Source organism: Polypterus senegalus, chromosome 4 (genome assembly GCF_016835505.1).
Source record: "Polypterus senegalus isolate Bchr_013 chromosome 4, ASM1683550v1, whole genome shotgun sequence".
NCBI classification, from domain to species: Eukaryota; Metazoa; Chordata; class Cladistia; order Polypteriformes; family Polypteridae; genus Polypterus; species Polypterus senegalus.
Window position 1 is genome coordinate 245475542 of NC_053157.1, and position 16769 is coordinate 245492310.

General features: G+C 41.6%; 1 protein-coding gene across 1 annotated transcript; it reads left to right on the top strand.

Annotated features, from left to right (window-relative positions):
- Positions 1-215: 215 nt before the first annotated feature.
- On the top strand, positions 216-15467 carry LOC120528987 (E3 ubiquitin/ISG15 ligase TRIM25-like). Its single transcript, XM_039753053.1, has 2 exons — positions 216-698; positions 15448-15467. Exons 1-2 carry the CDS (start codon positions 230-232, stop codon positions 15465-15467), a joined length of 489 nt encoding a protein of 162 aa, XP_039608987.1. The 5' UTR covers positions 216-229.
- The last annotated feature ends 1302 nt before the right edge of the window (positions 15468-16769 follow it).

The window sequence follows — 16769 nt, forward strand, 5'->3', positions numbered from 1 at the left end:
TGACAGGTCATCTCTTCTCTCACTTGGTGGTCTTCACTCTCTGAGCTACTGTCTCACATTAACTGTTCACCCTCAGTGTCTCCTCAGATGTTCTCTCTGTGAGGTCTCAGCTTTCTCCTGAATCTCCTCCTCCTCCTCACTGACCACAAACTTTCACTTTGGTTTCTTCAGAAGTCACTCCCTTGTTTGTCTGACTGATTCTCTCTGCCTGCCTCTCCTCAAACTGACGATGGCTGAAGCCCAGCTGAGTGGATTGCAGGATGAGTTCACCTGCTCGGTGTGTCTGGACACCTTGACTGACCCCGTCACCATTCCCTGCGGACATAATTTCTGTCTGAAGTGCCTCACAGACTGCTGGGATCAGAGCCAAGTCTGCAGCTGTCCTCAGTGCAGAGAAAACTTCACCACGAGGCCTGAGCTGAACAGAAACACTGTGCTGAATGAAGTCATCAAGAAATTTAAGAAGACGGCACTCAGTCCTCCTCCTCCTCTTCCACCTAAGAATTATGCCGGCCCTGGAGACGTGGAGTGTGACTTCTGTAAGAAGTTCAGAGCGGTGAAGTCCTGTCTAACCTGCATGGCATCCTACTGTCAGATTCACCTGAAGCCTCACAATGAAGGAGATGCCTGGAAGGGACACAAGCTGGTTGATCCTGATAGAAATCTGAAGGAGAAACTTTGTGAGAAACATCAGAAAAGTCTGGAAATATTCTGTAAAACTGATGAGATGTGTATCTGCATGATGTGTGTGGTGACTGGACATAAAAATCATGAAATAGTCGAGCTGGAGACAGAAAGAGAAGAAAAACAGGTGAGTGGAGTTTAGTGTTTAATGGAATGTATTTGAATAACTTTGGATTAAGAAATTTCTGGCAGCTTGTTTTGTTGATCTGAGGAATCCACTTGTATGACAACATCACAGAGAGTTTGTGGTCTGCCCGATTTCTGTGTGATTAGCATCTGTGTGTGTGTGTGTGTGTTTGTTAATCATAGGGGTGTGAGAGTAGACCGGCCTACTGAACAGACTTAGTTTAGTCTGAAGGAGCTGAGAGCGGTGAGCACCTGCTGTGTGTGACGTGACTGTCTGGTAGTCTTACAGAGATATCTGTCCATCTATTTTATAAACTGATTTTTCAAGTTCAGAGAGTAGGTTCCTGGAGCCTGTCCTGGTGAGATGATGTAAGGCATGAAACAGTCCAGGATGAGAACCCCAGTATTGTCCATGAAGACCTGAGTGCTCTCATTAAACACAGTGGAGTTTCTTTGTGATCTGATCAGATTTTCTTTTTAACATCTAAGGCAGTGGTGGGCCAACTACAGCCTGCAGACCGAACTGGCCACTGACAGGGGTGCGAGTGTCACGTGGGCTACTCTTTGAAATATCAAATCTTCTGATACTAATGAGGTGATCTTAGCAAAGTGATGTTACAGTTGGCTGGTGTAAGTGTAGTAAGTCACCCTGCAATGTCATTATAAACGTAATTAAATACAAGGCTTTGACACAAGAATAGAGACACTCTGTAGTGCTGCCACATACACGGTGGGTTTAGCTGGTTGTCTTCCTTTGTCTTGTTTGTCCATTTTTAAAGAATGCTTGCATTTGAGCTGATCTTGGGGCTTTTCAAGAGATACATTATTGTCACATGTCATTTTATATTGTACACCAGAATTAAGTCTAAAATTCTTACCCCAAATTCAGCTAAAAATTTTCAAAATAGTACTTCTGTTTTAATTAAATAAGTAATCATACATTTCATTAGTGATTGGAGATAAATGTATTTATTGGACAGTAAGGACATTTTTTATGTCACACCCCTGAGTGATAATTTCATTTCATGTATGATTATGAAAAAACCAGGGGGGCTGGTGACATATTAGTAGTGTTGTGCTGAAGTAATGTTGGAAAGTCACTCAGTTTGCCATCCTAAACCCATCATATTTTTATATACAACAACCACTGAAACACATTAACTTGATCTTATATTAACATGTTTCCAGTACATTACATAACTAGGCTATTCTTTATTAATTATTTAGTATTTTAATATAAACAGGAAGAAATGCAAAAGGTATGTTTTTGGAAAATTTTAGTTTTTGGAATTTTACATCAGTTACAGTCATGGCCGAAATTATCTCCACCCCTGGAATTTTCCCAGAAAATTGTTGCAATTCCAAATCTTTTGGTATCCACATGTTTATTTCCTTTATGTGCATTGGAACAACACAAAAAAACAGAGAAAAAAAGCCAAATCTGACATTATTTCACACAAAACTCAAAAACCGGGTTGGACAAAATTATTGGCACCCTCAACTTAATATTTGGTTGCACGCCCTTTGGAAAAAAATAACTGAAATCATGCGCTTCCTATAACCATCACCAAGCTTGTTACACCTCTCATCTGGAATTTCCGACCCCTCTTCTTTTACAAACTGCTCAAGGTCTCTCAGATTTGAAGGGCGTCTTCTCCTAAGAGCAATTTTGAGATCTCTCCATAAGTTTTCAATCGGATTTAGATCCGGACTCATTGCTGGCCAATTCAGAACTCTCCAGTGCTTTGTCTTCAACCATTTCTGGGTGCTTTTAGAGGTATGTTTGGGGTCAATGTCCTGCTGGAACACCCATGACCTCTGACGCAGACCCTGCTTTCTGACACTGGGCCCTACATTGCACCCCAATATCTTTTGGTAGTCTTCAGATTTCATGATGCCTTGCACACAGTCATGGCCTTCAGTGCCAGAGGCAGCAAAACATCCCCAACACATCTTCGACCCTCCACCATGTTGGACTGTAGGTACTGTGTTGTTCTTTTCTTCGTAGGCCTCATTCCGTTTTCTGTAAGCAGTAGAATGATGAGCTTTGCAAAAAGCTCTACCTTGGTCTCATCTGTCCACAAGATGTTCACCCAGAAGGATTTTGGCTTCTTCAAGTACATTTTGGCAAACTCCAGTCTGGCTTTTTTATGTTTCTGTGTCAGCAGTGGGGTCCTCCTGGCTCTCCCGCCATAGCGTTTCATTTTGTTCAAATGTCGACGGATAGTTCGAGCTGACACTGTTGCACCTTGAGTCTGCAGAACAGCTTGAATATATTTTGAAGTTGATTGGGGCTTTTTATACACCATTCGGACTGTCCTTCATTGCAGTCTTTTATCAGTTTTTCTCTTCCGTCCACGTCCAGGGAGATCAGCTACAGTGCCATGTGTTGTGAACTTCTTGATTATGTTGGGCACAGTGGACAAAGGAACATGAAGATCTCTGGAGATGGACTTGTAGCCTTGAGACTGTTGATATTTTTCCACAATTTTTGTTCTCAAGTCCTCAGACAATTCTCTGCTCTTCTTTCTGTTCTCCATGCTTAGTGTGGCACACTCAGACACACAACAGAGAGGTTCAGTCAACTTTTCTCCATTTTAACTGGCTTCAGATGTGATTGTTGTATTGCCAGCGCCTGTTTCTTGCCACAGGTGAGTTCAAACGAGCATCATATGCTTAAAATAAAATGATTTACCCACAATTTTGAAAAGGTGCCAATAATTTTGTCCTGCCCAATTTTGGAGTTCTGTGTGACATGATGTCAGATTTGTCTTTTTTTCTCTGTTTTTTTGTGTTGTTCCAATGCACATAAAGGAAATAAACCCGTGTATACCAAAACATTTGGGATTGCAACAATTTTCTGGGAGAAATGGTGCATTATCTGGGAAAATTCCCTGGGTGCCGATAATTTTGGCCATGACTGTGTCAGGCTTGATAAGGTAAGAAAATATGGGCTTGTGAATTTAGAAGTCTTGACCTTATTTAGCAAGCTCTCCTTTGAGCAGTTTGACGTATTTATGAAGCTCATCTCTGTTGACAGTAAATCGATTTGAATGAGGCTGTATGTCCTGGGTATGACATTAAACTGCTTCCGGCCCTGCAAGCGGTCCTCTAACTTGCAAGGAAATCATGGGAGTTGGTGGAAGGATTAGCACTCCAGCCACCGCAAAAAAACTTCACAAAGCTCAGAGACTACAGAAGGGACTCCCTTTTGCTCTCCGGGGGAGTAGCTCTGCTGCAGCTGCCCGTAGGAAGGCTGCTCGCGTCATGAAGGGGATGAGGAAAGCCCTCGGGAACCCCATCGTTGGAAGAGTCAAAACCATTGAGCCAATAAGGTCAGGTCTGTTGGGGATTGGAACTGGTGTGGTGCTGAGGCGTCACCCGCTGCACGGCAGCACTCAGATCCCAATTGGAGGCGGCCCATATGGGTGGGCGCATGGAAGGTCTTGTCTCTCTGGCAAGATGATCATCTTCCTGTGCTGTTGGAGGAGCTCAATAAACTCTGCATTTCAGTGGTGGCACTCTCTGAGGTGTGCAGACCAGGGACTGGCCAGATCTCTTTAGGTGGATACACCTTTTATTGGTCTTGTCGGTCAGATGGCTGTCATACTCAGGGAGTAGCTGTTGCTGTAGCGAATTGGCTTTTTCTCAATGGTGTCTAATGTCACTCCTTTCAACATGTGTATTATGAGACTCAGATTATGGCATTCCCTGGGTGCCTTGTCTGTTGTCTCAGTGTATGCATCAACCGCGGTGAGTGATGTCTTGGCGATGGAGACATTTTATTTGCAGCGTCGCTCTGTAGTTGATGGGTGCCCACAAGGTGATACTTCTCTGGTCATGGGCAACTTCAATGCAGCCACTGGCACTGACAGGGCTGGCTATGGTGATTGTCTCGGTCCCCATGGGTCTGGTGACCATGGTGAAAGTGGCTCCATGTTCCTTGACTTTACAAAAGGTCAGGGGCTGCGAATCGCTGGATCCTGGTTCCAGCACCCTGAACCGCATCGTTGGACTTGGTACTCCAATACTTGGTTTGGTGAAGGAGATCGATCAGATCCTCGTGGGCAGATGCTGGAGGCCCTTGAAAAACTGCAGGATCTACAGAAGTGTCCAGTTTGTGAAATCTGACCACAGACTTGTTGTTGCTATTCATAGGATCCAGCTTAAGTCCAGTAGTTTACCACCTATTAGGAAAATGAGCCTGGACTTGGCCAGACTCCAAGACCAGGTTGTTTCTAATGAGTTTGCACAGTTTGTGTGAGGAACTTTCAGATTTGGGTACGACTGCCGATCCTAATGTGATGTGGGAGAAACTTCCGCGACAAGACCCTGAAGGTTGCTGAGAGTTGTGTTGGTGTTACCGATGTTCTCAGAAGAAGGTGTTTCATCTCGCAGGGCACCCTGGATGTCATCGAGAGGGGTCACAGCGCACGGCTCAATGGCAACCTGGTCTGTACCGGAAACTGAGAAGGAAGGCTGCGATGGCTCTGAGGGCAGATAAAGAGTTGTTTGTTAGAGGAATCTGTGAGCAAGTGACACACCATCTGTGGTCTAGCGACCCACATCCTGCTTACAGAGGAAAAGAATCAAAGCATTACACACATCTGAATCTGTTCCTCTGAGAGTCGCAGTTAGGGCGGCTGATGGAACGGTCCTTACGGATGACACTGCAGTTGTGACCCGCTGGGCTGGCTACTTTGAGCAGTTGTTCAAAGATGATCCTCCGGCTAGAACTTTGGATATGTCTGAGTCCATGCCTCTTGAGGCTGATCCTCCAATTAGCTGTGAACCACCCAATCTCACTGAGATTGAGGGGAGGGGCTGCAGGAATCTGTGGTATCCAGGCTGAACTTCTCCAGGCTGATGGTAAGGCTGTCCTCCTGGCATTGCAAGCAATCTTTATTTCCATTTGGGAGACTGGCATCATCCCAACTGACTAGAAAATGAGACTAGAAAAGGGTGATCGCCTGGATTGTGACAACTGCAGGGGGATAACACTGCTCTCGGTCCTGGGTAAGGGTCATCCTCAATAGGGTCCGTGATCACTTGCTCACCTACCAATGACCAGAAAAGTCTGGGTTTATGCCTAAGAAGTCTACCATCGACCACATCCTGGCACAGAGGGTTCTCATAGAGTGCAAACACGAATATCGTCAGAGTTTCTTTGCAGCCTTTGTCGATTTTTGCGAAGCGTTCGACTCAGTTGATCGAGCTGTCCTGTGGGACATCCTAAGGTTTCGCGGGATCCCCACGCGGTTGCTGGATATCATGGCTGGCATGTACCCGGGTACTGTGAGTGCTGTGCAGAGTGGAGGCAGAACCACTGTGTTTTTCCCAGTTGATTCTGGGGTTCATCAGGGATGTGTTCTTGCTCCTACTCTGTTCAATGCTGGTATGGACTGGGTGTTGGGCAAGGTCGTGGGGTCCAGCGGCTATTGGGCATCTTTTGGTGAAGAAAGATTCATGGATCTTGACTTTGCTGACGATGCTATGATCTTCGTGGAGTCAATGGAGGTTCTGATCGGGGCGCTTGAGAGACTGAGTGAGGAGTCTGAGTGTCTGGGCTTGCGAATGTCCTGATAAAAACCAACAGCCAGGCCTTTAATGACCTCTTGGGCACTACCATCACAAGTGTGTCTGCTTGCGGAGAGAGTGTTGACCTTGTTGAGAGGTTTACTTACCTTGGCAGTGACATTCATGTCTCTGGTGACTCTTTCTGTGAAGTCAGTAGATGGATTGGGAGAGCATGGGGGTCATAAGGTCACTGGAAAGGGGTGTGTGGTGCTCCCGATATCTATGCAAAAGTACGAAGGTCCAAGTCTTTAGAGTCCTGGTGCTTCCTGTCTTGCTATATGGTTGTGAGATATGAACACTATCCAGTGACCTGAGATGAAGATTGGTCTCCTCTGGTACTCTCTTTGGAAAATCCTTGGGTACCATTGGTTTGACTTTGTGTTGCTCATGGAGTCCCGAATGAGGCACATTACCTGAATTGTGAGGGGAGCATCAGTTACGGCACTACAGCCATGTGGCACGTTTCCCAGAGGGTGATTCGTCTCGTAAGATCCTCATTGTTGGTGACCCAAGTGGCTGGACCAGGTCAAGGGGTCGCCCACGTAACACCTGGCTGCAGCAGATAGAGGGTCATTTTTGGAGGGTGGGACTGGAAGGGGTTGCCAACCAGGATCCTGAGTTTTTTCGGGATTTGTAGTCGGTGCGGCAATGCACTGTACCAGTGCATGATCCCCAAATTGACTTGACTTGTATGTTTGGAAAGTATTTTTAGATGTCGGTGGTAATATCATGGCAATGATTTTGACACAATCTTTTCCAGTGCTCAAAACATTCAAGTACTGTTTGCCCCTGACCTTGAAAACTCAAATTTAATTCATTTAGGTGTTTAGTTATGTCAGCCAGAAACATCAGCTTACCCAGCTAGTCGTTGTCATTCAGTTCTGGGAAATGTACTTCTTTTTCATTAAGAAACACCTTGATTGCTTTTATACTTGATTCAAATCTGTTCTAAACATTACCTCGACTAAGCAAATGAACATTTCTGTACAGCGGGAGGTCCATATTGCATTCTCCATTTCTGATAGAAGAAACTTAACTTGCCTGTGGGTCAATGAAGAGTGAGACACTATGAAGCTAACTATCTTGATAACAGTTTCCATTACAAAATTCAAGCACAGTGACAATCTCTTCACACACAAATTCTCCTGGGGCCTCATGGATAACGCCGTGCATACAATTCACACTACACAAAAGCGGAAATGTTTGTACACACAAAAAAATCCAGAGGCATAAATCTGCGTGTTCACCAACTTTCACGTTCTGCCACTCCATAAATCTCAGTCAGCATAAAAAGTAATGCACGTGCACACGCCTGCTGTCCCAGCCCAATTCCTCCCAGAATTATGCCTCTTTGAATATACAAATCAATATAAATAGCCCTTAAGCTAAGCGTTCTGCGAAAAAGTAATGGCAAAAGCATGGGTGAAAAAAGAATTTCAGCAAATACCAAGTGGAGACAAAGAATAATGAACTATTTGTTGGTTTAAACAGTGGTATAAATGACTAAAGGAAGTTGATCGAGTGATAGAGAGTTTTGGAGGAACTCAGAAGCTCAAGTTCACAAAGTCGCACGGTTCCCGAAATAAGAAAAAAGTTGTCAGATATCAAAGTCGCAGTAAAAAGGTGAGTCATAGCCCACCGTCTGAGTGTCATATGAAAGCTTATTAGGGTACAGAGAAAATAAAATAAAATAGGGACACAGTGGGGATAAAAGCACGAAATGTCAACTTTAATCTTGAAATTTCCACTTTATTCACATAGTTTATTTTGTCATTAAAGTAGAAGATCATAAATTTCATTTTTAAATCATTTAATTTAGTAGTTTCTCAAATCCCATCATAACTAAAATAGCACGTTAAATGCTTTGTTTTGTATTTGTTCTTCTATTTGCTCTATGTGTGTGAATTACTAAGTTCTTCTTAAACGGGCTTTCTCTTCCTCCGACAGGACACAGAATCCATTATATTCATGATATTACAATATACTTACATGTATACTTTGTATCATTTTCATGATGATAGGAGTTAAAGCTTGTTATTAAACATGGGAAAAAAGTGGCACAGGGGTAGCAACAAGCTGGAGCCCAATCCAGAGATTGTTCCTGCCTCCTGCAAGATCTTGCTGCACCGTGCGCGACCGTTGATGAAATAATTCATTGCAGCAGAATTGTCTCTTTCAAACATACTAACCCCCCAATTCCTGTCCTTCCTTTTCATTCTCCAAGTACCCAATCACCACATAATCAGCTCTGCAATAGATGTCAAGCCGTCTGTAAGCTTACAACGCCAATTCTTCAAAACTTTTAAGGAACATTGAAATATCTTCATAATACACGTTTACTTATTCCATCCATCTATCTGTCCAGTGTCGCACCAGCCCCAATAAGCATACAGCGTGAGGCAGGAACAATCCCTGAACGGAGCACCAGCTCCTCACTAGCGTTGCAACACCGTGTCCTCACATGTTTAATTATTAACAATATAGATAATTTAAATGATGTTAAAATTGTATCTGTATAATGTAATAAACATATTTTGTTGCGTTCCATCTTAAAAATGATATTGTCGTCTTATGCAAATACGCACTTTATAAAGTGGCTCAGGTTGTGCAATATAACCGAATTGCAAGTTTACAGTGAGGTGATTGTACTTATTAGTACAAAAGTTCTACAAGGAGCACTTGATGGACTGACTGAGTGCGTTTAGAGTTCTTGGGATAAAACTGTTTCTGAACCACGAGGTACGTATAGGAAAGACTCTGAAGTGTTTTCCGTTTTCCATATGAGAGCAGTTCAAGTAGACTGTGTGCATGGCTGCGGCAGAATGTGTTTGATGCTGTGTTCTGATAATTCTCTTTCTGATCAGCTGCTGTAGAGCTGTGATTCTACACTCAGATACAGTGATATAAATACTCTGAGTGGTGCAGTGAGAGTAACAACGCTAAAGCAGCTATGGTATTTGGAATAGATTGGCCATTCCGTGGACCATTATATTGTTAGAGGTTAATTACAATCAGATGCCTTAAACTAATAAACAATATGTGGTTAATTTCAGCGTATCTATAAAGCCGTATCAAGGATGTGGATCTAAAAATGAAAGAGAAACCACACAGGAAAAGTAGCACTGCTTTGACGGTGGGTGCCGCCAGTTTGCAAAAACGAGCTGAGAACTTGCGTACACCATACATTTAGCTAGCGTGAAAATGTGCGTGGCTTTATGCCAAGTTTAGGTTTTATACATCGCGATGTTAGTGTGGAAACAGGCTTACGCAATATTTTTGTGCGTACGGACTATTTATACATGAGGCCCCTGGTGTATAACACAATGGAAGCTTAATACTTGAAGTCCAATATGATCCTGAAGAAGTTTAACAAATCCTTTGTTCTTTCCAACCAAATGCAGTTATGATGTCCTCTCCTTTGGTTGTACCACCAAGAGATATCAAGCAGCACAGTGCTTCATAAATATGGTCATTGTCACGATATTGCACATCTATCACTAGGTATGCCACGTCATTCACATTGACTGTTTCGTCAAGAGCGACACTAAATACAGCTTGTTGTATCCCGGTTGTCTGTTTTACTGTTACATATTTAGCCATATCGGTTATGCGTCTCTCGATTGATCTCGCACAAGCTGGTATTTCTCAAATCCAAGAGAGCAATGCTTCTAAATTTGGTTAACCGCTAAACAAAGTTTCAGCACTGCTCAAAAAACAGTTTCCTTGGCAAATTCTCCATCTATGAAAGGTTGGGCCTTCAAAGCCACACTCTGAGCAATCTTGTAACTTCTTTTGGTAGCTTTATTTTTGGTTTCGGTTACTTGGCTAAAAGTACTAGTTTGTTTTTTGTAGCCACAAACAGCCCTTTTTATGGCTTCACTTTTCTCCTCAGAGTTTTTAAACATGGACTGATGTTTGGTTTGATACAATTGACATACGGCACAGCACAGTTTCACAACATAACACACAAACAGCGCAATCCTTTTGTTGTATGAATCCATATTTGTTTTTTCAAAAGTCTTGAAATGAGTGAATATCGAGTTCTTGCACTTTTTGAGTTATTTTAATGGCACTTAACAATAACATCAACTTTTGTGTTACGGTGCACAGACTGTACTGTCATGAGTGTGTGACACCTGAGAGCAATGTAGAGGTGGTGGCGGTCTGGAGAGAGAAGAAGGAGAGGATGAAATAAAACTCCTTCAAGGTCAGTCATTGTGCTCCACACTCACTCAGTCAATTTGCACATTCTGACTTCTAATGTCTAACAACTTTCATTTTGAAGGGATGTAAAAGCAGGAATAGCTTTAAAAGAATTTTATGCTTCCATTTAATTAAAAATACATTTTTATGAGATCGTAATTACTGTATTTCAACTCACTCGGCATGCCACTGAAAATTATTCTATGTGGCAAGCTTGGCACATGTGTTTTAGGTTAAATGCCAAAAAGGGACTCTGCTCTGTTGGGCCCTTGAGCAAGGCCCTTAACCTGCAATTGCTGAGCGCTTTGAGTAGTGAGAAAAGCGTTACATAAATGCAAAGAATTATTATTATTATTATTATTATTATTATTGCCTACACCTGATAGACTCTGAGCTTTCACAACTTGGCAAAGCTCAACCAATTCTGACAGGTGAGTAAATGATAGATAGATAGATAGATAGATAGATAGATAGATAGATAGATAGATAGATAGATAGTGTGAAAGGCACTATATAATAGATAGATAGATAGATAGATAGATAGATAGATAGATAGATAGATAGATAGATAGATAGATAGATAGATAGATAGATAGATAGATAGATAGTGTGAAAGGCACTATATAATAGATAGATAGATAGATAGATAGATAGATAGATAGATAGATAGATAGATAGATAGATAGATACTTTATTGATCCTGAGGGAAATTTAAGTACATTTTTTGCCAACCTTTTTATTTGCCATGGGAGTTCAATAACTTGCCAGAGGCATCAGTCTGACCATCTGAGCCAATTTTAAAATCACCCATCATTACTACACAATCACAATGTATTGCAGTGGTTCTCAATCTGGGGGGCAGGAACCCCTAGGGGGGCATGAAGTAACAAAAAGGGGGGTGCAAAGATTTGATTAAAAAAAAACAAGAATCAAAATTATGAAAAATACATCTGTTGACACTAAAACAAATTAACTTAAACTACATTCTGATACTAGAAAAATAAATATAGAGTTAAATAAAGGTTGATAAAAGTTAAGTAGGTATAATAAAATATGCATCTATGATATATCATTAATTAAAAAAGAACAAATTGATATTAATGGGTTCCTTTCAAAAAAACGTTAGGGAGGCAACGATAAAACTGTTATTAAAACTTGGGTCGCAAATACTTAAAGGTTGAGAAACGCGTTTGGATAGTTTGGATAAAAGTCACATTTTGTCCACCATTTGGTGCTTCTTCAAATAAAGGAATAGGGTCATATTTGCTTTGGCAGGGCTCAGTAAGTGACACAAATGTGTCTGAGTCCTCGCTGTAGTATTAAAAGAGCTCAGTTCACAGGTGAGCACATGTTTAGATACCAACTTGGTCAAAAGTAATTTAAGCTGTCACTGCCTGTCCCTCTTTTATTGACTCGTAACTTCAGTTCAGATGTCAGTTCACTTCACCAGGACTCTCCTTGACAGTTTTAGGTGTCATCTGATCAGTCTGATCAACCACAGGCAAATGACACCAAGTGATGTCTCAGTATGTCACGCGCCTGCTGCCCCACCCCAATTCCTCCCAGAATTATGCCTCTTACAATATACAAATCAATATAAATAGCCCTTAAGCTCAGCGTTCTGCAAAATGGTAATGGCAAAAGTATGGGTGAAAAAAGAATTTTAAAATCACCCATCACAACTACACAATCACAATGTATTGCAGTGGTTCTCAATCTGAATGCCACATTCAGTCCAGCCTGGTAAAGGAAACCAAGGTGCACAGCAAAGAGAGACCCCACATAAGATGTCTCTGTAGAACTGCTGTAGGAAGGAATCTGTGGGGCACAGAAGACCAAGCAGGTGTACATTTTTTGCCAACAAAAGAAACCCAGTAAGTGTGAAACCTCAAAGACTTTAAACTGCAGTGCAGCCCACAGCCACGAAGAAAAAAGGACAAGAAAGAGAAAAGTATCTGTTAGAAGAAAGACAAAGCAAACTGAATGTTCTTCTGTGTGTGCCAGAGGAAGCTCTCCATGGATACAACAATCTGGACAAAGCATCACCTCCACCTGGAGTGACCATAAACCAAGTCAGGAGTTCACCTGCTTGGAGTCTGAGAACTTCTAACTGTAACTTGATAGTTAAAATAAAGCCAGTGGATGAATTCTGGGAGTTGACATCACCATAACTGTGTGAAGGAGAAGGTTTAGCTGTTGTGAGGTTCTCTTCATAAATTCAGTAAGAAAGCTAAAGTGGACTTATATGAGTTCAGAACATCACACACACACACAGAGGAGCTGTAAATGAGTGTCATCACAGTGCTGGCTTTAGGAACTTGATCTTGTAGCTCAGAACTGATTCATATAACCTTCTGTAAGCCCAAACTTGCTGGGTGTCTTTCTCTGTAAGAGTAAGAAACAGATCCCACTAAGATAATGTAGATTTATATGTTTTGTTATTTGCAAATGCTCTTTGTCCATATAAACTTGTATATTTACATCTTAAGTTATCCTTATGTTATAAACATGTTGTATGTTTTGATTGATGTTTGTGTCCTCAGGATGCTCCTGTTTTCTCCCAACAATCCAAAGATACACAGGTTAGATGAGTTGGCATTGCTAAATTAGAACTATTATATGTATGTGTGTCATAGGGTAGAGTGGTGGCTCTGACTGATAATCGGAAGGTTGTCGGTTCAAATCCTGCAAACACCAGAAGTGACTCTTCTCCATTGGGCCACTGAACAAGGCCCTTAACCTGCAATTGCTCCGTCCTGGGTATGATGTTGATCTCTATCCAGCTCTGCAAGTAGGCCCTCCAAGCTGTAGGGAAAAACCTGGGGGGTGGTGGCAGAATTGGTACTCCAGCCACCATAAAACACCTTGCACTGTTCCAGTCCACCTAATCTAGTGTGGTGCTGAGGTGTCACCCATTGAATGGCTGCACTCAGGTCTTAATCTGGGATCCTAAATTGATTTGTCATGTGGTGGGTGCGGCAATCCTAACCTCCTGTGTGTTTCTGTGTGTTTGCTTTGAGATGGACTGATGCTCTGTCCTGGTGTTGTCCCTGCCTTGTGTCCAGTGTTTGCTGTGATAAGCCTCCAATTGACTTTTGACTTTGCCCTAGTTAAATGGGTTAAGATGATGTAAAGTGGACGGATCATTTACTGCAGTAAGAGTGTTTGAGTCACTTGTTAGTCGATTACCATGAGTGGGACACAAATAGAGAAAATGAGAGCTGATTTGTGAGGACTTTTGACAATTTATGAATTTCAGGTATAAACTGAGCAGATCTCTTCATAGTTCTGGTGTCTGGTGAAACAAAGACCTCCAGCTCTGGATTTACTGTTAGTTAGTTTTTTTTAAATTAATTATTAATTATATTCTTCACTTACACAGTCCAGTTTTTTTTTGTGTGTGAACTTCTGATTTCCCAGTCGTTGATGTGATGTCTTCTAAACATCAAGAACTAACTCACACACCAGTGTGTCTTCAAACTGACTTCATTATTGTATAATCTCAAACTCCATTTTGAATCAGTGATTTTTAATGTTTCTTTTAATCTTTTGTGTTATTCATATTTGTTGAATCAAATCTCTGTGTGTCACCTACTGTGTCAAAGTGTGACAGAAGTACGTAGTATCATGGAATGTAAACAAAGAAATGTGTTGTACAAATATCAGGATACAGAAACAGAAGAAGAAATCAAAAGGTGAACATGAATTCTGATCTGACCAACACGCGTCCTCTTGTGTGTCCAAACAGAAACAGCTGGAGGTAACACTGAGTGACATCAAGAGGAGACTTGAGGAGAGAGAGAAGACACTGAAGGAGACGAGGAGGGCGATGGATGAGATGAAGGTGAGAGGAGAACTAAACTAAAAGTAGAAGAGCCAGCAGATCTTAAAGATTTTATTTAAATTGTAGACCAGGCTGGTATAAATTCATCAATTTGTTTCAATTTCCAGGTCTTTACCATCCAGTAATAAAACTAAAAGTTAGGCAGTGCCATGTTACATTACCTTACATTACATTATTAAGAATTGAAATTAGTGTGTATGATGCCCACTGTGATAAACCCTTATTTTTGTTTTTAAAAATATGAATTAATGTTTGGTGAAAAGTTTGAGGTAGAATTTTGTTGTCTTTAGCTTCAGTAAATATTTCTAATTGAATTTCCCCTTGGGATTAATAAAGTATCTATTATCTATCTATCTATCTATCTATCTATCTATCTATCTATCTATCTATCTATCTATCTATCTATCTATCTATCTATCTATCTATCTATCTATCTATCTATCTATCTATCTAATAGTGGAGCTAACTAGCTATGTGGGGTTTACTCTTTCTTCCAGTACCTCTGTGGGTTTCCTCCAGTTATTTTAGATCTTCCCCCACATCCTCACATTTAGGTTTGGTTAATTGGCAGAAACCCCAAATTGGCTCATTGTGATTGCTAAGGTGGGTCTGACCTTGTGACTAAATGTCACACTCTCTAAGGTAGCATGCTGTCTCATGTCCAGTTATTCCAGGATTCATTTATGAGAAATTCTCATCCAATACAGGAAGAGCGCTTCACACAAATTCCTGTGAGATGACAGGCTAATGTTTTACAGCCTAATTTATTTAGCACAGACTCACATTAAATTGATTGGCACCATGTGGTGTTCTACAGCACTGAACACAGCAGGCCCAGACCACTGAAAGAAAGTTGGGGGGGTTTCACAATCTGTCACTCAACACTGTGTAGTCCAATTAAGATAATGAGATGACAGTTGAAGAAGTAGAAGTAAAGGAGAGCCGTCCTCACAGATTGACCTCCTCGTTGCTTTTCGCTTTTATTCTCATCTGCTTTTGTTGTTTCCTCATAGAATTCCCGCAGTTAGATTAGCGATGAATGAAATCCCTCATCTAAACCTGTGCTTCCCCAAGAGGCGGGGCCACCTGCCAACCACTGCCAAGAAGTGCTCTTCCACCTTATAAATCCAGAGGGTCTCCCACAGTTCCTGGCGGTTCATTGTGAATGCACTCTGAGTTTGGGGAGCTCGTGTTCTTTTCCCTGTGCCTTATGCTTTTGTGATTTTCTGCATTTTTTGAACCTGTGCTTTGTTTTTCGACTGCACTCTTTAGATTCTGATTTGAAATGTTGTTTTCTTTGGAGTGCCTTGTCTGGCTTCATATGGCATCTGAGTGTTTGAAATACCACTTTATGAAGAACAAATCTTTAATTATCTAAAGAGTCTATGAGGCCCTTGTTGTGTTTAGCCTGTAATTTTGATGGTGTCCCAGGAGACTTTATTGGAAGTGCTTTTGGAACTTTAGGAATTTATGTGCTTTGGAACTCCTAGTTCACAACAGACTGTTCATTAGTGCGCCTGTTCTTGATAAGTTTTGTTAAATTATAACAGCACCCCTAAACTCAAAGTGAGATTTTCTACAATGTCAAATTAATCTTAAATTGTTTTTGTAGTAATGGACTTGGTTGTTCTGCTGTTCTCCTCCCAAAGCTCATGGTCATGCAAAGACAGAAATAAAATATCAACAATTTCATTATATCTAAAGGGGAGAAACAGGCATATTTTAGCTGAACATTCACATACCTTTTCTTTTCACAAAATTCATTAACTATATAATGTTACATTGATCTGCCCGCAATCAGTTTCCCACCACTACATACATCCATTATCGAACCCGCTATATCCTAACGACAGTGTCACGGGGGTCTGATGAAGCCAATCCCAGCCAACACAGGGCGCAAGACAGGAAACAAAACCCGGGCAGGGTGCACACACACACCCACACACCAAGCACAATTTAGGATCGCCAATGCACTTAACCTGCATGTCTTTGGACTGTGGGAGGAAACCGGAGCATCCTGAGGAAACCCACACAGACACCGGGAGAACATGAAAACTCACACACAGGGAGGACCCGGGAAGCAAACCCGGGTCTCCTAACTGTGAGGCTGCAGTGCCACCCCACTACATACATAAATCCCCATAAACACACTCAATACCACTTTTAGCTAATGAGGAGGGGAGAACGTTGAAAGATGAAAGGCAAATTTTGTGAATGACAGATGATTTGAAGATCACACCAACCCAAAAAAAAAAAAAGTTTCAGATCTGACCCTCTGAAAACTGGCTAGTTAACTTAAGGACAATCTTAAAAGTCATGCAGGAGGCTACCTCAC